At 35.5% G+C, this 20,655-nt stretch overlaps 2 protein-coding genes across 4 annotated transcripts in view; one reads left to right on the forward strand and one right to left on the reverse strand.

Moving 5' to 3' along the window:
- Window positions 1-20,655, reverse strand: part of TTC21B (tetratricopeptide repeat domain 21B) — an 875,896-nt gene that overhangs the window by 507,007 nt on the left and 348,234 nt on the right. The window lies entirely within an intron of this gene.
- CSRNP3 (cysteine and serine rich nuclear protein 3) overlaps window positions 1-20,655 on the forward strand; it is a 193,304-nt gene that overhangs the window by 94,628 nt on the left and 78,021 nt on the right. For 2 of the 3 annotated variants that reach the window (XM_005671893.4, XM_003133446.6), the window contains one exon: window positions 15,625-15,795. In XM_005671893.4, the coding sequence (XP_005671950.2) occupies window positions 15,625-15,795 (171 nt within the window). Of the gene's footprint in view, window positions 1-175; window positions 425-15,624; window positions 15,796-20,655 lie in introns of all 3 variants that reach the window. The other variant, XM_005671894.4, reaches the window with a different exon arrangement.

The following is a 20,655-nucleotide window of genomic DNA, read 5'->3' on the forward strand; positions in this document are numbered from 1 at the left end:
AGAGTTAAAAACACTTATCCATTAATAGACACGGGGGATTGGAGGGCGGGGGCTATGATGCGGGCATCCCGGCACAGCCGGTGCTCACTCTCCATCGCGTATTCCAGCTCTCGGGTGATTCAGGTATTCTGGCAGAACTGCAGTTCCACAATTCTTACCCAGCATTCCGTTTCAGCTGCTGGAGGGCTGCCTGAGCCTTATGCAAATGAGACCAGCTCCGAGGCTTTGACTGCAGAAACGAGAGAAGGGGGGCAGAAGGGAGTTCAAAGGTCACAGGGCTGGTGGAAAGCTGGATCGGTTGCCCGGAAAAAATGCACTGGGCTCCTCTGCAGCAGTGTTTTGCAGCAGTTACATGGAGTGTGCTTTATTTGTCAGAGTGAAGATCTTACAGCGTGTGTGCGGTAGTCGTTTAAAGTGCACGCAGGTACGGTGACAGATTTCATGATGCGCCTGATTTTATTTCTGTGAAAGACACTGATGAGGATTGGCTATTTTAATTCATTGTGGAAATTGGCAGGGTAGTCTGTATTCTCAGCGTCCTTTAACTAGTTTATTAAATCTTCTTAATGTTTTCTCAATTTGAAACGTGGGTGTTTTGCTCCAAAGTAATAATGTCATGAAAGAAAAAATTGGGTTTGGGCTTCTAAATAATTCCATTTGGGGGAAAGTTTGATTGCATAGAGATATCTAGGTTGAAACATCCAGCTAAATATCAGGACTTTAAACTTTTAGAGGATTTTCACATTTATAAGAAATGTGTTTTAAGTAAGAACTGGGTTCCTAGCCAAAGATTCCTGTGAGGTATCTGGAATTAAATAATTGTGTTCTTTTGTTCATATCCCACATGCTATCACAAGGACATTTTTAATGAGTTATATACTTTAATTTCATTTTAAGAAAGTGTTTCAGTTTTGAGAGTCTTCATTCTGTATTTTATTGCTAAACCTTATCAAAGAGGTAATTTATTTGGTATTACATCCTTTAAATACTTTAATTTACATAATTGTTATTAATTTTCTTTGGGACTTTTTAGGCAATGCTATTTTGAACTCAACATATTCAACTTCCTATGACTTTTCCTTTCAGTTAAGTCTGGATTGTAAAGTGATCCTTATAAATGTCACAGGCAGGACAAAAGTCTCTTTTTCCATGCACCAAGTATCACACTTTCGTAAAATGTGTGATTACATCATAGTAAAATCTGACCTGAACCAAACAAATGTGTACTCACCTTTATCGTTCATATTGCTTTTTTTATTTCCAAAGCACATTTTAAAATACACTTAATTAAAGCAGCATGATCAGACTGTTTATCCATATCATTAAAATGTTTAAATATATCAATTCAGCAGTTACAATGCAGATGGGAAAAAATATTATTTTAATTTGCATCAAGTGTGCATCTGTCTACGTGATAGGTTGTATGTCTATGAAAATAAATTGGAAAAATGAGGCAAAATAATGTTTAATCATGAAATAACTGCTCTGTGCTTTCACATTTACATGAGATATTTTAAAATGAATTTTATGAAGCTTACATACAAGACCTAGTACATATTTAGATTAATTACTTTCTTTTGCCTTGAAAAGTGGGCAATAAGTTTATTATAATGATTAAAACTTAGTGGTTTGGCAACAGTATTTTTTAGTTTAACATGGGGAGTAGGGAGAGCATGGAAGGCAGACCAAAACAGGAGGATGGCCATTTGAAACAGTGAAGGACAATTATTTTAAATATTTATGAAATCACTTCATAGTAGTCATTCAGGGCCAGATTCTCAACCTTTATCACTCTATAGGGACATAGTGACATTTATTGAGGATCCTGAGACTAATTTAGGAAAAGATACTCATATTTTGTGTGTTTTTTAAAGACAAAAAATTGCCATTTTCTTCCAAACTCTCTTTTGAAACTTTCAATAATGACTGCAGCCAAAGGGGATGTATTTTAAATAAATTGTTTCCTTTTTATGGTGAGTGGAAAATGATGCCCTCTGGTCCAAACAACATATTTATTTACTTTTGTTTTGTACATATGTATATAATTTGTTATGGAATACGTATGTATACATGTATTATATATTATATGTTATGTATGTACATATACATACATATATTTCAAACAGCCAGATAAAATCTTTTTATAGTCAACCATATTTAATCCAACAATTTTGAAAAACAAAAACTCTTTTACTTTTAACTCAGGTCTTGCCCATAGTTTGTACCTACCAGCCTCTGCATGTGTTCTAGGCCGGGCACAGGGAGAAGGAAAGAACTAGGTTAAAAATTCATTTAGGCTGTCCAATACTATTAACTTTGTAAATGCATCCACTACCAGTTAGCACATTCAGAATATAAAAATAAAAACAGTGCAAGCAGAGGACAGCCTGTGAAGATTCTTGGAGAAAATATGGTAATAGACAAATGTGAAATAAAGAGAATTGTTGTGCTTCCGTGAGCCACGAGAGAGCTATATATGTCCTGCAGCAAATTTATGACTTTGAATATCCTGGAGAATTTATGTCTCTATGCAAATTCACTCAAAACTTTGAAGTCTTTTTTTGCGTTCACTTGAGACCTATAGCTTCTGTATAGATTTCTATAGTATGTACCTAGTAAGTTCATGGTCTGGATATTTAAGTGTATACAGAAAAATGTGTTTGTGTAAATGCAATTCAAATCAAATTTAGGAAGTTAAAGAGTAAATAGAATAATGTAAAAACAAATCGTTGAAGGACGTGCAGTTGGTCTACTTGAAGAGATGGTGTTATATGACTTAAAAGGAATCTTTAAGGATTTTTCAAAAATTAATTTCCTGCTTTCTGATTACCAGTCTGTCTTTGTCATCACTTGAAACTAGAGACCATATTGTAAGCTTGGAAAAGATTTTAGGGCAAGCATGTTGTACTCAGTCTAGCAGTGTGGAACATAGTCTAAAATCTACAAATAACTATTGTCGTCTCAAAATCACATGTGTAGGTTTTAAGTTGTATTATCACCATTTATGTCCTTCTCCTGAACTTCTGGTACTTATGGAATAAAAAGAAGAAGAAAAATACTTGTAATATATAGAAAAAAAATGTTCAAAATAATTGCGTATTCAAAAAAAATCACATATCTTCATTTTAACCTGGTATTTCTTAGGAAACATTCAAAACAATTTATTGCCTTTTTATCACCTATTCTGAAATTTAAATTGAATTGTATCAATTTTATTGGAAAGTATAAGGACAATAAAATTGTAAAATGATCTTAAAGGTCTTATTTCTATTCCATATTATTAGACACATGGTAACCTTACAGTAATACTTTTTTAGAAGGGTTGGAAAACAATCTGTACTAAATTAACCAATGTTCCAGGTAAGTAAAGTTTAAAGTGGCCAGTTTTTTTAAATGTTAATTGTTTTCATGGAAGCAAAATATAGTACATATCATTCTGCTTTGTTGAGCAAAATGGAAATCATTTTAGGCTTTTCTTCATGGCATAAGAATCATTATTTCCATTACAGAGACTTACTGTGAAAGATAAAACTGTTCCCCAGTTGTGCCCCAACACTAAATAGTCTTGCTATTATATACTTCTTGCCTGTAAGTTTGTATGTTTTTTATATACTTTATATGATTTTATAAATTTATTCTTTTCCCATGTTCATATTTATTATTTTTAATTGTTAATAATTGCTCCTTATCTGAGAGCAATTCAAAAATCCAGTTTCTGTACTTTGTTTTACATTAAATTCTAAATCATTTAGACTTTGGTGACCCAAGGAAGATAGATAAACATACCTCTGTACTTCTCTTATATACTAAATTTCTAACACACACATATACGTAGTAGTATACTGAGCATAAAAACATAGAAAATAAACAAAATTTGTCTTAGTTTTTCTTATGTTCGGGATATTGAAAATCATGTTTGAATCCAAATAGATGAGAAATTGGTTCTTGTTGCTGCAATGAGAAACTGTCATATTAAGCCATCGACAGGAATTTGAAATTATTTTGCCTAATAGGGAAATGAGAAATTTCTAACAGGTATACCAAAGAAAACATACAGACTAGTGTTTTGGGCTGGCATTTGACTAATCATTGGTGTCATATACCTCTTCCTGCCAATTTCAGGAATTATGGTCTATTTCATTCTTAAATCCTGGGACTTTGAGATACATCACCTTCCACCACCATGCTAGCTAGCAAGAGTTGTTACTCAGGCAGTCCCTTATCTCCATGCAAGCTTATGAACCCATGTATTTCATTTAGAAATGCATTTAGTCGTGTGTATCATCTATGCAAATTGCACACACTTAACATTCTTCCAATCACATAACAACAAAAATAAGACAATGGAGCCATCAATCCCCATTTCTTTGAAAATTCACTAGTATAATTTATATAAGATGCACAGGTGACTGATACCATACTAATTAATAGGTGTTCTCTTACACCTGAAGATCATTTAAGAGCTGAAGGACTCTTGGTTCTCATTCCATAAGAATTAGACTAGTCCAAAGTACTGGGAGAAAGCTCAATATTCTGGCTTTTTTTTTTTTTTTTTTTTTTTTGCCTTAATAGGGCCTTAAAACTACTTTAACAAATGTGTACTTTAATATAATAAAACATTGTAAATTTAGGGCACTTCATGAATAACTGAAAAACCAGGAAAATATTGTATATTATTTTCTTGATAGGTAAGTGCTTTTTATCGTGCAGTTTACTGAGAGTGTGAGTTCAAACTATATCATGGAGTGTGAAAAGGCTGACTAGGACAGTGGTCTGGAGCTTACCTTCAAGTTCCAACCCTGGTATCACTTCTAAGACATGATCTGCCACTTTCAATCCATGTGGGCTTGGACAGGGTACTTGAAGCCTTATCTTCATCAGCAAAGTGGGGATAATTGTGTCCATATCAAAAGTTTTTTTATGAAAATAAAATGACATGATGCCTGCCTGGCACAAAATAAGATCATTATAAGTGATAATTAATATTACTGTTTTTCAAACCACAGGGAGTTGATACCCTGGTGCTGAAAAGATAAGTTCAGCTTAAGTCTGTAGTTGCAGACAACCTTGATAAAACATCTTAGATTTCAATAGATGAGGAAAAGATGTGTTTTCCAAAAATAGAAACCCACCAGGAATTTATTGGAGCTCATAAGTAGGAAGTACTGAGCAGCTGACACTTTATATGTAGATGGTACTAGTAGAAAAGGCAGTCACTATAGTCATCATGGTTTAAATTATATGTGGCTTCATAGATACATTAAATTTTACTAAACAGAAGCACAATATCCACAAAATTCCTCACATGTAGTGATAAAGGCTTTTCTGAACTTTCTTTGTTGCTTTAAATTTTTTTCACCTTTTGGGCCTTTGCTTTCCTCTTTCTTTCATTTTCATGTTTGACCTTGTACAATTAAGGCATTAGTTTTTCATTCTATTCCATGCAGCATTCCTGTCTCATCCATAGACTATGGACTTTTCAGTTATAGAAGGAGCCTGTCACATGTAGGTGCCCAAGAAATGTTTGCTGGGCCAATGCTGTTATGGAAACTAAGAGTCCCATTCCACCTAATAATTTAAAAGTACTGATTTGTTTGAATCATGAAACAGTCTCTATTCATGGACTTAGTGCTGTTTTAAGCTTCCTCTGTATCAGAATGTTTAGAAATATTGCATCTATTGACTTAGTCACAAGGTTTTTCAAAAGAAATTATATCCACTTTTTTTAACTTAAAAATTAGTATAATAGTAGCATACCTAGAAGGCTTTATGATAAATATATATTGGTAGCAAGTGTTGGATAAATTGGTGGAGAGGAATATCGTGATTCTGCTTTTGTGAAACTTGTTTGAATGACGGAACTTTTCTAAATAGTGATTTTCCAAGTTTTAAAAGATTGTTTGAGTTTGGTGTGACTTACTTCTGTTGTGAGCCAGTTTTAATTCATGCCTATAGAACCTTCACTAAGACTTTAAAATCCAGGTATTTAATCTTATTCTCTAAATTATTTTTACTAATTACTGCTTAATGCAATGTCAGCTGCAGGATGAGTAACTATTGTTCTCTGCCTCAGACAGTAAAAATCTATATCTTGCCTAAGACAGTGATTCATTTTAAAGAACATCCAAAGTACTTTTTTCTACTCACTCCAATTTTTTTTTTTTGAATTTTCCTTATTTTCTGCACAGTGTCTTTGTCAGGATCCTCAAGCTTAGATGGGTATGGTCCTGCAGGTTGGCCATATTTTAATTCTAATATCCACATTAGAGTACTTTATAAGGGAAATGTTTTTAAAAGATCCTTTCACTTCAACGATTCTGAGGTTACTTCTGAAGGAAAAGAACGTCATATCTCTTAAATACCCTTTGATCTATACTGACTAGTCTTCTTTGTCAGAAAACTTCTGAACTGAAAAGAAACTTCTTAAATACTCAGGAGGAAAAAAAATGCTATCTTCTAGTGCTGCAGTAATAATTCTAAATTTCTCCATGTCTGTATGGTCTTTTTTTTTCTCCTTAATATGGTAAGTCTCACCAGTCATCCAGAAATTAGGCTAAGTACTGATCTTTAGTCTTAATGAGCAAGCATATGAAATAAATTTTTCATTCATACTTTTGTTGTTGGAGGTAGGCAAAATAGGCTTACAACAGGCACTTGATTAATTTCCAACAGTTTTAAAAGCCTTAACATGTTTTTGGTTAGATCTCTCTACTCTTGCTAACTGAAAAAGTATCCTGAAAGATAACTTTAGGGAAGGACTTTCAGTTTATGTGTTTTCTGTTATATCATGTTCCCAAATAGCAAGTAATAAAAATGTTCAGGATTAAGAGATATTAAACACCAAGTTCTGACTATTTCATATGAATACCAACCCCAGTGGCAGATAATAAAAGCTTCTTGGGGTCTCCCCAGCCAGAGAGAATCATGAAGAACTCCTTTACCATTAATTAGTAAGTGAGGTACACTTCCATCTCTTTATTAGCAGGGCATAAATCAATTTAGCCACTACAGTTTGCACACAATGAGAGAAGAAGTTATGGACAATTAGAGGCACCCACCTTTGAGGCCTTTGGAGGCCAGCGCTTTTATCATTTGTTCCCTGGTACTGCCCTGCATCAGAGCCTGTTCTTACTAGTTATGCCCTGCCCCTTATTTTGATAGAAGTGGAAACTGAGACCCAGAGAGATAATCCTCTTACCTGAAATTAGGCCACTTGTTAGTAGCTGATCCAGGATTACACTCCAAATTGATGAACATTCATTTTCTGAGCAGGCACTGCAGTACTTATTCATTCTAGGAGGAAACTTATGGTCAAGTGTAAGAAAATGTCAGGTAAACCTGTTACAGTGTATTAAGTACTGCTGAATGCATAAGTCTGGTGCTCTGAATGCAGGGGTCACTATACCCAGTGTGGTGTTGGTCAGGGAATATTTCTCAGAAAAAGTTTGGCTCAGGTTTCTTGGGCAACTGATATAGATTTCTCAAACATTAGTTTCCTTTCTACCTTGCAGGGTTTGGGAAAAAATTACAGAGAATAGATAATAAAGTATCTGACCCCATAGTAGGTATTCACCAAATGGTGACTGCCATTATTATAAAAGGAACATGGCAGTCTAACCATGTTCTAGCAAAGACAGACACTGGGAAATGTACCTCAGTTTAGATCCATTCAGGTATTCTGCAACCCAAAAAGTTAAAAACAAAGCTTGTTTGAGGTAGTTGTGTTAGAGTAATCTATGGCAGCCAAGAGAACACCCAAAGGAAGGAACCCTTAAAATCAGTAAGGAATTCCTCAAGAGATGCAATCAGCTCTTTGGCACACATAGCAGAAGAAACTGGGGGAGCCAGAAAGAGCCTTGACCTAGGAAGGGGATGACCCTGGTGTAAAGAGAACAGGAGGCAACAGATTTTCAAACTTCTTTGGTATTTTGAACTAACATGTTCACAATGAATCATTTCTTCAAGTTCTGGATATCCACCAAAGCTAAGGAAATGGTATAAGTCACCAGAGTGGAAGTTCTTAACTGGGACGTTCACGGGTAAATAGCATGCGTTTGTGCTTATGTGCACTTTTTTCAGTGAAGACTTTTATCTCTTTCATCAAATTCTCAAACTGCAAATCATCAAGCTGTGAAAATGTTGAAATCCAAAGCACATAAAGTAACCTCAAGGTCACAGGCAGCTCTGGCACAAGGATATCATACATAATTGGGGAACCCCACAATCATTTCTCCAACAAAAATATTCATTAGATAGGAGTGTTCCCAGCATTTTTGGCTTGAGCAGACACCTGGACAAGAGAAGTGTATTTGGCCAACTTGCACATCTTGAGTTGGCAAGCCACCAGTAGCATTTTTCACATTGGTGATGCCCCATGGAAACACCTTGCAGGATTTTACCTTGTGAATTCATTGCCAAATCCCTATCTTCTTGGCAGCAGATTTGTTAATTTCTTGCCAAATGGGTTAAGGCAGAAATGGCCCTAGTATTGTGGAAGAATATATCCCCCTATCCTTTTTAAGGAAAAGCACAAGCCTTCTGAGACTGTGTGGCATGATAAGTGTTCAAGGCATTAAAATCTGATGCCAACTTCTTAAGATAATGATTAGCCTATTTAGCGGAGACTTTAGCCAATAGTCAGTGTTTGATTAACATAATAGTGTAAGGCCAGTAGCAGTGTACATGTTAGGGCAGAACATCACAGATTACTCAAATCCATGGTATAAAAAGATTGAAGATGGAAATGTTCACACCAAAAAAATAAAAATAACACAGTATAATATTTTTAATCTAAGGTCTCTTTTCTTAAATATTGGAATAAAATCTACACACCATCAATTGAGCAACTGTCCTCTTCCTCCTCTATCTAGCCCTGTGGACAGTCTGGTTGATGAAGTGTGACATTGTTAATAATCTTGCTTTTGCCAGATAAGCTTTCCCCACCTGCTATCACAGATGAGCCACACACCAGTATTTTCATCAACCTGTTTGCAATGTTTGTCATCTCATCATTTGAATTTGGTGAAGCAACCAGAAGAAACATCAAAATTGCTTTCCATTCTGCATGGAAGTAAAGAATAAGCTTCTTCTTCTATGCAACTTAATCCTGACACTGGTGTTTTCTGGGCTTGGGGCCCATTGCTGACTGAAACAAGCAGACTTGACTTATCAGAATCATTGGGAGAGAACTTTATCATGGTTTCTTAGCTTTTTGTGCCTGCTGGAAGAATTTGATGAGGATGTAAAAGAAATGATTTTGTTCTTTGACAAATCGTGAAGAAGTGCCCTTCATGTCAGATCATAATGCAAGTTAACGTGTCCTTTGACATGTGGTATGCCACATCACTAAGGCAGAAGGGTCTTTGTTAATGACCTTTGCAGATAAAGATTACTCTCATTTTGATTAACTACAAAACTAGCAAGCAAGCAGCACAAGGATATACCCAGACTCCCTGGTAAAAATGAGCAGAGGGGCTCTAAACACCTTGCTTTGATCCTGAGAGGGAACCATGAAAAGCTCCAGGTCTAAGCAAACTCCATGGGATAAGGACCTGCCAGGTTAAAAGAATGAGGAACTCACAGCTCACCATGCTTTCTTTCATCAGGCCAGAGAAGAAATAGCATCTCATCAAAAAAGACCTCCCTATCACCATATAAGGAAATTCTTGCTGAGCCAGAATTGCTTCCTTCTAAGTTCATTTTTTCCTGTATCAGTGATAGGCCAGGTCTGCCCTTAACTTATTAACCATTTCCCACCCCTTAACCTTTTTTCCAGTTGTTTGACAGACTCGTGCTTCATCCAAATGAGCTTTCATATTTTATTTACTGAGTTTTCATCTGATTGGTAAAGGACAGGAATATTCATGTGCAGTAGCTCCAGTTGGTAGGAGGCATTTTTTTTAATATAGATGTTTTGTTTATTTCATAGTCATTCTACTTTTTTACCAAGAGCCAAGCGCACCAGTTAGGGTTGTCTGAAGAAAGGCAGGATGGCCACTTAAATTTAAATTTCAGATAAGCAACAAATAATATCCCAAATGTTATTTATTTGTATATAAAATTCAGATTTAATTGGGTGTCCTATATTTTAATTTACTAAACCTGGCAACCCTAGAATGATTCTTCTCCAAATCAGATAACTTGCTCTTCAAAACTGGGAGATTGATGATATCCTCAAGGCATATTTTCTGCGGTCATTTCCTTATAATACATAGCAAAACATTAGGAAATAGGGTCAGAATGTAAGAGGAAAAAGGATTAAACAGTAAACAAATATAAATGGAATAGTAAGAATTCATTAAGTTACCTAGGAAAGCTGTGAAATTTTTAGGCTGTCAAAAGAGAGTGATATGAACAATATTCCAACAAATACCCAAAGCTTAGCTTCAGTCTTTCTTCCATAGGCATTAAAATGTACATTTTTATTCAACATCTATCTTATCTTCATCCTGCATCCTTCTAGTTTATGATAATTTTTTAAGAACTCTATTAAATACAATAATTGCATTTATAACCATAGAAAATCTAGTTTAGTTTATCAGTATATTTTTGAGGAGAGAGATGGAAACATTCATACTTCTACTTTTTAAAAAAATGTGTTCCAAGGCTTCCAAGCAATAGTTACATCTAACACAAACATGAAATAGTGTATGTTAATTAAGAATAACATATCCAAGATTACAAGATGTTTATTAATTAGACTTATAAGAAAGTAGTTCTTAATTTGGCAATAGAAAGGGCACTTGGGCATAGGGAAAGAGGAATCTCAAACTGAGAAGCTAGCCAGGTGGGGAATACATGGACTATATCAATAAATGAAATCATTAGATAAATAAGTATTAGACCAGGAGAGAATATTGGCTTTGAAATGCAGTTGAGGAGTTCCCATTGTGGCTCAGTAGATTATGAACCCAACTAGTATCCAAGAGGATGCTGGCTAAATCCCTGGCCTCACTTAGTGGATTAAGGATCTGATGTTGCTGTGAGCTGTGGTGTAGGTCACAGACATGGCTTGGATGCTGCATTGCTGTGGCTGTGGCTGTGCCTAGGCCAGCAGCTGCAGCTCTGATTCAACCCCTAGCCTGGGAACTTATATATGCCACGGTGCTGCCCTAAAAAGACAAAAGAAAAACAAAAAATAAAGAAATGCAATTAAGCTTATTGAAACCTCCGAGTGAGGTTCTCTGGAGTGATATCTAATTGGGAGGCTTCTTGCCCATTGGCCAAAAGTCAAATGGTCACAGGGCTAACACCTGACCCAAGATGGGCTAAAAGATTGCTTACACCTTGGAACTTTACACTTAAATTATGAGTCATAGAAGTTACTGGGCTTAAACCTAGTAACAGTGGTGCTTAAAAAAGAGAAAAAATCAGGCGTTCCCGTCGTGGCGCAGTGGTTAACGAATCCGACTAGGAACCATGAGGTTGCGGGGTCCATCCCTGCCCTTGCTCAGTGGGTTAACAATCCGGCGTTGCCATGAGCTGTGGTGTAGGTTGCAGACGCGGCTCGGATCCCGCGTTGCTGTGGCTCTGACCTAGGCCAGTGGCTACAGCTCCGATTCGACCCCTAGCCTGGGAACCTCCATATGCCGTGGGAGTGGCCCAAAGAAATAGCAAAAAGACAAAAAAAAAAAAAAAAAAAAACAAGGAATTTCTGCAACCATAATCCTAGAAGCCATCCTTATTCCTGCAGTTCCTCAGTTTTGCGTTTCAGCATTATCTTACATGGCATGAACTAATTCACTATTTTTCCAACAGATGTCTTTGTGCTTAAGTTAGCTAGCTAACCTGGCTTTAGGGTTGCTAGCAATCAAAAAAAAAAAAAAAAAAGAAGTGCATGACGTTTTGAGGTTAATTTCATCTCATTTTGATTTTCATTCAGTCAAATATACCAGATTTTGTTAGGAGAGAGAGAGTGGTGAATGAGATGAACATGATTTCTGCTTTTAGAACTTTTAGTCTCTGAGAGAAAGTAGACACTGACAAAGTAATTAAAGTATGTAAATGGAAGGGGGTTTCACTCATTCATCAAACAAATATTTATTGAGCACCTATTAGATATAAAGTGTTGTTCTAGACTCTTGGTATACTGGTAAAGAAAACAAAGATCCCTGCCTTTGTATCTTTTAGCAGAGAATAAAAAAATAATTATTAAGCCTAAAAGTATATGAATAAGTAATATGGATTTAGAAGGTAGTAAGTGCTACAGCAAAAGGAATTTAAAAAGTAGATCAGAAGGAATAGTGCATTCATCAAAAGGCTTAGAGGCCAGAGAGAAATTGCAGATTGCTGAAAATGAGCAATTATTAGAGCTGAAATACTGGCAATAAGGCTAGTGGCTCAAAATGAAAATGAAGTTAGCCAGAGAATAGTTAAAGACTTTATATGCCATTTTGGAGATTTTGAACTTTATTCTAAGGCAATCCAAAGCCACCTAAGAGTTTTAAGCTACTGACATGAACACATTTGCTTTTTAAATTTATTGTTCTGCCTCCAACCTGGAAAACAGCTTGAAAGCAAACAGTAGTGGATGGGAGAGAATAATTTGGAGGTGGTTGTCCTAGTCCAAGTGAGAAATGGTGATACCCTTGGCTAGCATGTGTTTCTTGAATTGGAAAATGGTGGCTGTGTTAAAATGGCTGATTTAGACTTAGATTTTCAGCTTCTCATATTTAAATTAGTCCCTGTCCAGGTTTGTCTTCTGTTCTTTGAGCTTTGATGCTGTCTGCTGATTTGAAATGTTGACAGCCTTTTCACTGGCTTCTTATCTACCAAGTTTAATTATGCCTCATTTTTAGGAACAAAAATATATTAAGTGGCTATTTCAACAGCCACAGCAGCCATAGGATAAGCATTGATTCTGCTCACTTGCATCTATACCTCACTAGCCACACACTGTCCTCAGATTCTGAGAGAACCAGTACAAGGTACAAGCAAACCAAGTATATATAGCTCCCTTATTAATAGGACCTTCACCCTAAATTTTTGTTTTATTTTCTCTTCAAGTGCGCTAGTAGAGATGAGGTGAGGAAAAACCACATGCTCCCTTTACCATTCCACTATTAGATCTCGATCAAGTTTTATATACTGATAAGCAGTGGGTCAATTGACCCTTATAATTTGTTATGACATCTTATTATGTTCACATAATATTTTTTTTAAAGATAGTGAAACTATACAAGTGTTATGCTTGGTTGCTGCACGAGCAGTTTAGCACTTAACCAGTTTCATAGGTGTATATTAAGGTAATGCCCACCTGTAAATATTTGAATTTTTTAATTTCCAGCATAGATACTAATACCACCTTAGGTAGTCATATCCTTTTTTTCGTTTGACCTGGGTCTCACTCATGCTCTTTCATTTCCAAAGACGTGGACAGAAATTACAGCCAACCTTAAGCTCCATTGCTTCAGGTCTTGCCAGTTCAAATGTAATAACAAAGGGAAAAGAGACTTTTGAATTCCCTTATCATCCCTCTAAAAATTTCCCTTCTCATTCTTGAGAAAGTAAGAAAGGAAGAGTAACAAGTACTACCTTTCACCATGTTGGAATATAGTTCCTTTGGGTCCAATTGAGTGTCCTTGATTCTTGCCTTTCCTAAGCTGGAGCAAGTCAGATAGGAAAGTGGAGCTTAAGGACATGGTTTTTAACTGTTTCCATTGCAGTATCTTATTATAAAAATGTACTTTTTAAACATGGGTTTCCATCTTGTATTACTTTGTGTCTTGGAGCCTCTCCCTTGTGAATTACTTTGCATCTTGTTTGAAGATTGTTTGAACAATTTTAAAATTTATAGCCTGTCCTACTTTTATTTCAGGAACTTTACCTAAAATATCTTTTTTTTTCCTCCATCCTACTCAGATATGCATGAACATTTTATGCATTTCACACTCTATGATGGAGAAAATAATAAGCTAATCTGAATAGTGGTAAAATCAGAATCAGAGTAGAAATTTTGTTCTCAAAAGAGTGGTCAGTGCAGTATCTTCTTATTGCTATCAGTTATCTCTATTGTTAATATAAGTAATGAAAAAGACATGAATTAGTAAAAGAAAGCAGTAGAACCAGAATTTGGAGTTATTTTCATTTTTATGGAGCCCAGCATAATGGATGTTTGCTCCTTTGGGGCAAGTAGTGCATTCTACTCCTTTTTATATCCCCTGCTCCACCTAAGAAGTCAAGCATGTGCATACTAGTTACCAAACATGTGATTAGTTGAGTAGAGTTAATTGAAATTAAAGATACTTCAGAGACGTCTAATGCTGTGCTTAATTTTACTAGATATCACACCAGTTGTTGGACAAAATTATTTTGATTAAGAATTAAGTGCTGAGTTATGTAACTCTCTAGGGCTTGTGTGTGGACACAGCCAAGAAAAGAAAGTCCAAGGAGGCAGGCACTGGAAAACAAAGTAGAAATTAGACAAATGGCCTTCCAATTTGAGCATGCATCAGAATTTCCTAGGTGGCTCCATAAAGCACAGAGTGCTAGGGCCTACCCCCTAGGAGCTTCTGATTCATTAGATTTTGAATAGGACTGAGAATTTGCATTTCTAAGTTTCCCTCCCAGGTAATGCTAATGCACTAATCCAAGTAGCCAACTTTGAAAACTACTGAATTAGAATTTGGAAAGCTGGCTCAGCTAAGGTGATCTGATCAGGCTGCCTACTCTGTGATCTGTACAGAGAAGGGATGATTACAGAGATTTCTGAGGGCAGTACCTAGATAATAAAACTATGAACTCAAATGAGAGTTTAAATCAGCTGACATAAGTGAGATGGAAGATAAAATGCTGGAATCAACGTAGTAATACTTACAGCTAAGTTAATTTAACAATGTAAGACCATGCTAACTTATATGTATAAATTATTCCTGAAAATATTCTTATGCCGTAAGGAAATTTTATGCCCTTCAGCTGACTGCTTATGTCAAAGTAAATGGAGAAGGTGAAAAAAATATAGCTTAAAGAGAGGGGAAAGCCCATTCATCTTAGAGAAAGGATTTAGGAAAAACCATGCCCACTCCCCACACCTCACTCTTTCCACCCAGTTAGTGCTATATCCCAAGTAAATAGCCTTAGGAGGCTTCTGAAACAGTGGCAACAGCTTCAGCAACCAGATATCATGAGGATATACTTCACTTTATTGTAATGTTTAAATAGAAACTACCTAGAATTAGACCCAATTTCTTATGCTTCATTGTTCTCAGCTACTTAAGTTTCTTGCATTTTAAAACTTCAGTGTGAAATTTTTGCATAGATGTCTGTTCCTTCCAGTAATCCTTTAGGACTTTGGGGAACATTGGCATGTAATTTTGTTACAGAATTTTTTGGACTCGGATGGATTTTCTCAATTTGCCAACAAAAAGTAATAGGTATTACATTAAAATGAACAATTTCAAAAAAAAAAGTTGATGCATTTTGGTAAGCAAATGGTCAAATGTTCGTATTTAATTTAATTTCATTTTTGTTAATTTCAGAATTTTTTTTAAAAAGCCTTCCCTTGATCCTTTCAAGGGAAGGCTCATCTCATGTATAAAAAGCCACATAATAATGACTCTGGAGACCTTGGCTTCACATCCAGCGGTCAAATATTTCAATGCTCCGTTGCTCCCATTCCTGTTACAGGTACATGTGACAGCGCTGCAGCAATGAGTGGAATTTTAAAGAGGAAGTTTGAAGAAGTTGACGGCTCCTCACCCTGCTCTTCTGTGAGGGAATCAGATGATGAAGTTTCCAGCAGTGAAAGTGCTGACAGCGGGGACAGTGTCAATCCATCCACTTCCAATCATTTTCCCCGTGAGTAAAGAAACTACATGAAGCTGATTGTCTGGTGCTACAGTGAAAATAGCTGTATTATCCTGGTCATCTTCTAACTTTTATTACTAGTCTTGTTTTGTTTTTACAGTTGAGCTAAAAACAAAACATGATTAAGTAAAAATGAATATTTTTGAGGCATCAGTGGATTCCTTTATGTACACTGCTTTTGGGAGTGGATTATTTGATAGTGTTAACCAACTGATTCAGTGAAAAAAATGGTTTTATTATTATTACTTTTCAAAGGAAGTACCCTGCTCCAGCAGTAGATGAGGAAAGACAAGCCCAGGCACAAAAAGTGTATCCTCTAGGAGCTGAGATGATATCCTAGGGATAAAAGGCGGGAGGATATATTTGGGAGTGGAAGATCTAGGTTACAAAGAGAAGGAACATAGCCAACCATTCACTAAGAGATGGAAAAACAGGAAGACTCCCCTGTGTGCAAGTGAGTGCCGTTTACACCTCTTTACTCGCATCCCTTTATTTTCTTATCCCTGAGAATGATATTTAGAGCTTACAAAAAAAAAAAAAGATGTATGCTTTCTCTTTTTCCTTTTTCTGCCCTTCCTGTTAAGCAAGGTACTATGAGATTTGAAGAACTGATGAAAAAATTTCATACGCTAATACAATCTATGAGCTAAAGGAAACTGACTAGTATAGCTAAATAATCTTGAATTGATATCTCTAACATGAAGATTTTACTATATCATGATATCATGTTATATAACTATTCTTTTCTATTTTTCAATTAGGTAGCTGATTTTATTAGTATGTGACTCCATAATAAAGAATTTATTTTGGAAATGTGACAACTCACAAAACCAAAAGAATTAAACCTCCCCCCCCCCCGTTTTTTTTTTTTTTTTGCTTTTTAGGGCCACACCCGTGGCATATGGAAGTTCCCAGGCTGGGTGTTGAACCGGAGCTGTAGCTGCTGCTCCTACACCACAGCCACAGCAATGCTGGATCCAAGCTGCGTCTGTGACCTACACCACAGCTCATGGCAACGCCAGATCCTTAACCCACTGAGCAAGGCCAGGAACCGAACCCACAACCTCATGGTTCCCATTCAGATTCATTTCCACTGTGCCATGACTGGAACTCCAGAATTAACCATTTCTTAAGAGTTAGTAAAGAATTCAATAAAGCTCTTAAGCATGAAATAAATATACTAAAAATCAACAGCATTCCTTTAAGCAAGAAAAACTAATGGAAGGTATAATGAAAATGGGCAATTACAATTATTGTAACATAAGAAAAATAAAATATTCAGGGACAAGATTATTGTTTGATGTAGGTGATCTACAAATACATTTCTATATATCATGATAATGCGAAATGAGCCTGTGTTTCATAAGAAGGTATATGTTTACTTATTTGATCTTAATATTAACAGTGATAATCGGAGTTCCTGTCATGGCTCAGCCATAACAAACCTGACGAGTATACATGAGGTCTCCTGTTCGATCCCTGGCCTTGCTCCATGGGGTTAGGATCTGGCATTGCCATGAGCTGTGGTGTAGGTCACAGACACGGTTTGGATTTCAGGTTGCTGTGGCTGTGGCATAGGCCAGCAGTTATAGCTCAGATTCAACCCCTAGCCTGGGAACTTCCATACGCCACAGGTTCGTCCCTAGAAAGACAAAACAACCCCCCCCTCCGCCGCCGCGAAAACAGTGATAGTAACAACAACTTCATCTAACAGGGTTCTGTGGAGATCAAAGATAAGTGAGATAATAACACATGAAAGAACTTTGTAAAATGTCAAGTGCTAAACATGTGTTATATTAAAAATTATTCTCATAACTAACACTTATTAGTACATACTACAATCCAATAGTTTTATATACATTATGCCAACTCTTTACAGAAATCCTGGAAAGTTCCACTACCTTCAGTTTACAGAGGAAACAACTGAGGCTCAGAGAGGCTAAACATTTTGCCCAAGATCACACAGGATTTAAGCCTAGACATACATATATACGTATATATGTTTATATATTTATGTGTCCTACTTCATAGTCTACACCTTTTTGATTATCTCATTTCTGCCTTTTAATTATATAACATTGGATGTATCTTTAAAATGTTATTTGTCCTGAGTTAGAGAAGAATATTGAATTAATGAAAAGACAGGTTATGATTCTGGATAAAAAAGTAAATCAATTAAATCTTTTCACATTAATTTATGAATGTAAAAGTATAATCTCAATGAAATCCTCAGTTGGATTTTCTTTTTTTATTATTATTATTTACTTATTTATTTTTTGTCTTTTTGTCTTTTTTTTTTTTTTTTTTTTTTTTTTTTTTTGCCTTTTCTGGGGCTACTCCTGCGGCATATGGAGGTTCCCAGGCTAGGGGTCTAATTGGAGCTGTAGCTGCCAGCCTACGCCAGAGCCACAGCAACGCAGGATCCGAACCGAGTCTGCAATCTACACCACAGCTCACGGCAATGCTGGATCCTTAACCCACTGAGCAAGGGCAGGGATCGAACCCGCAACCTCATGGTTCCTAGTCGGATTCGTTAACCACTGCGCCACAACGGGAACTCCTGGATTTTCTTAGACAGTGATATAATAATAAAAATCTATCTGGAAAAATGAGCTAATGAGAATAAAGGGGCATTTTTTTAAAAGAAACCATAAATGTTGAAAGCCATACCAGATATAAAATCATAGTAGAAAATTATATAATTTAACTTTTTTTTGGCACTGTGCTAGATCTAGGAAAAAATAGAATAGAAAAAAATGAATAGAGCATTATAAAACAATGGGAAAGAGAAGAGTATTTAGTAAATGGTTATGGTATTAGAGTTTGAAAAGGAAAATATTTAGATACACATCTCACAACACACACCAAAATACATTATAGATGGACTAGGTAGATAAATATTTTTTAAGTCAAATTATGGAGAAAGTTGCATATTTGTTAGACATTTGGTAGGATTGTTATCTGAGCTTTGAAGTAACTGAGAAAAATCACATTGCAAAATACATAACATATTTAATAATAAAAAAATAGTAAACATATCTGCTTCCCAAAAAAGCCCAAAGAAAAAGTAAAATTATCTATATTGAAAAAAAAAAATTGGGTAAAGCATGATTGTATAAATATCAGATAAAAAACACATTTAAATTTTTTATATAAATTAAGATGCACACCCCCAAAGATAATCCACAGGATAAGACAGGATTAGCAAACATTTTAAAGCATTTAACAATAATAGTAATAATAATATGGATTAAAACAATACTAATTTTTTATATAAATTAAGATGCACACCCCCAAAGATAATCCACAGGATAAGACATGATTAGCAAACATTTTAAAGCATTTAACAATAATAGTAATAATAATATGGATTAAAATAATACTAATAATAATAATATGGATTAAAATAATACTGAAATAATACTAGAATGAAATCATGGAAATTTTATCTCCATGAAATTAGTGTTCCTCCTTCCAATAAAAAATATTAATACCTAAGTGCCAGTGAAGATCACAGTGCAGATTGTACATAAGTACATGTTACTGTTGATGGAAGTGAAATTCAGAAAGCACCTTAGAAGTATAAGAGGCATAATAATATTCATATCTATAAGTTTGTACTTCAGAGAATTTATCTGAAGGGGGAAACATTAAAAGCATGAGAAAAATGCATAATTGAAAAAGTTGGTGGTTGAGGGTAATACTAAAACTGAGGGTGGAGGCAGGGAAGAGGAAGGTAACATGTCTGAGTGGTGAAATAATTCATTAAGTTATGGTAGCTTATGCAATTAGTTTATTTTTATGACAGTTATGAAGAGTTATGAAATAATATTAAGAAAATCAGAACACAAAATTTTACCTACACTGTCAGGGAAAGTCTATCATAAGGGAAAAGAATGGTAAGGTACTCTAAAAACTGAAAAAGATTTGATTTGTTGAATTTTTCATATTTATTTTTATTTTAGTTAATATTTTATGCATCCACACAAATAAGTTGTAAATTTAAACTAAAATGATAACTGTCATTCAGATTGTGTTTATGTAAGCAAATGGCATGATTAGCTAAATCATGTAATACTTTAGCTAACTAGGAAAGACTTTTTTATGAGTTATATCCAACAGAAGTTATTTTTCCCATTGAAGAAAATATATATATTTTGTTATGTCCAAGAAGTTATCGAAATGTTTCAATTCATAATTTATTGTCAGTGGTAATTGGCAATGGTTAGTTTACTAAATTGCTCATTTAATTTTATATTAAATTAAATCTGGCAGAGATTTTTCATGATTTTTAAAGATAATTAAATGATTATGTTAATAAAAAGTGCTCTTTTTATTTAATAGTCTGTTTAGTTCACCATATTCACATTGAAGAGAGGGAGAAAAGTGAGAGAAAAAAAAACCAAAGACTCAAAAGACAAAAGTTCTCCCTAGAATATTTGCTATATAACAGATTTGAAGTGTTAACCAACATGAAAGGAGTATTTAAAAGGATTTGTGGGAGTTCCCGTCGTGGCGCAGTGGTTAACGAATCCGACTAGGAACCATGAGGTTGTGGGTTCGGTCCCTGCCCTTGCTCAGTGGGTTAACGATCCGGCGTTGCCGTGAGCTGTGGTGTAGGTTGCAGACACGGCCGGGATCCCGCGTTGCTGTGGCCCTGGCGTAGGCCCGTGGCTACAGCTCTGATTCGACCCCTAGCCTGGGAACCTCCATATGCCGCAGGAGCAGCCCAAGAAATAGCAACAACAACAAAAAGACAAAAGACAAAAAAAAAAAAAAAAAAAAAAAAAAAAAAGGATTTGTGTTTCAAGAAATGTATTTCAAATTATTTGCTAGCCCTAAATTGATGCA

Source organism: Sus scrofa, chromosome 15, assembly GCF_054392235.1.
Source record: "Sus scrofa isolate SSC_HxYL_T2T_F1_AM1 chromosome 15, Sscrofa_HxYL_maternal_Yorkshire_Landrace_v2.0, whole genome shotgun sequence".
Taxonomy (NCBI): domain Eukaryota; kingdom Metazoa; phylum Chordata; class Mammalia; order Artiodactyla; family Suidae; genus Sus; species Sus scrofa.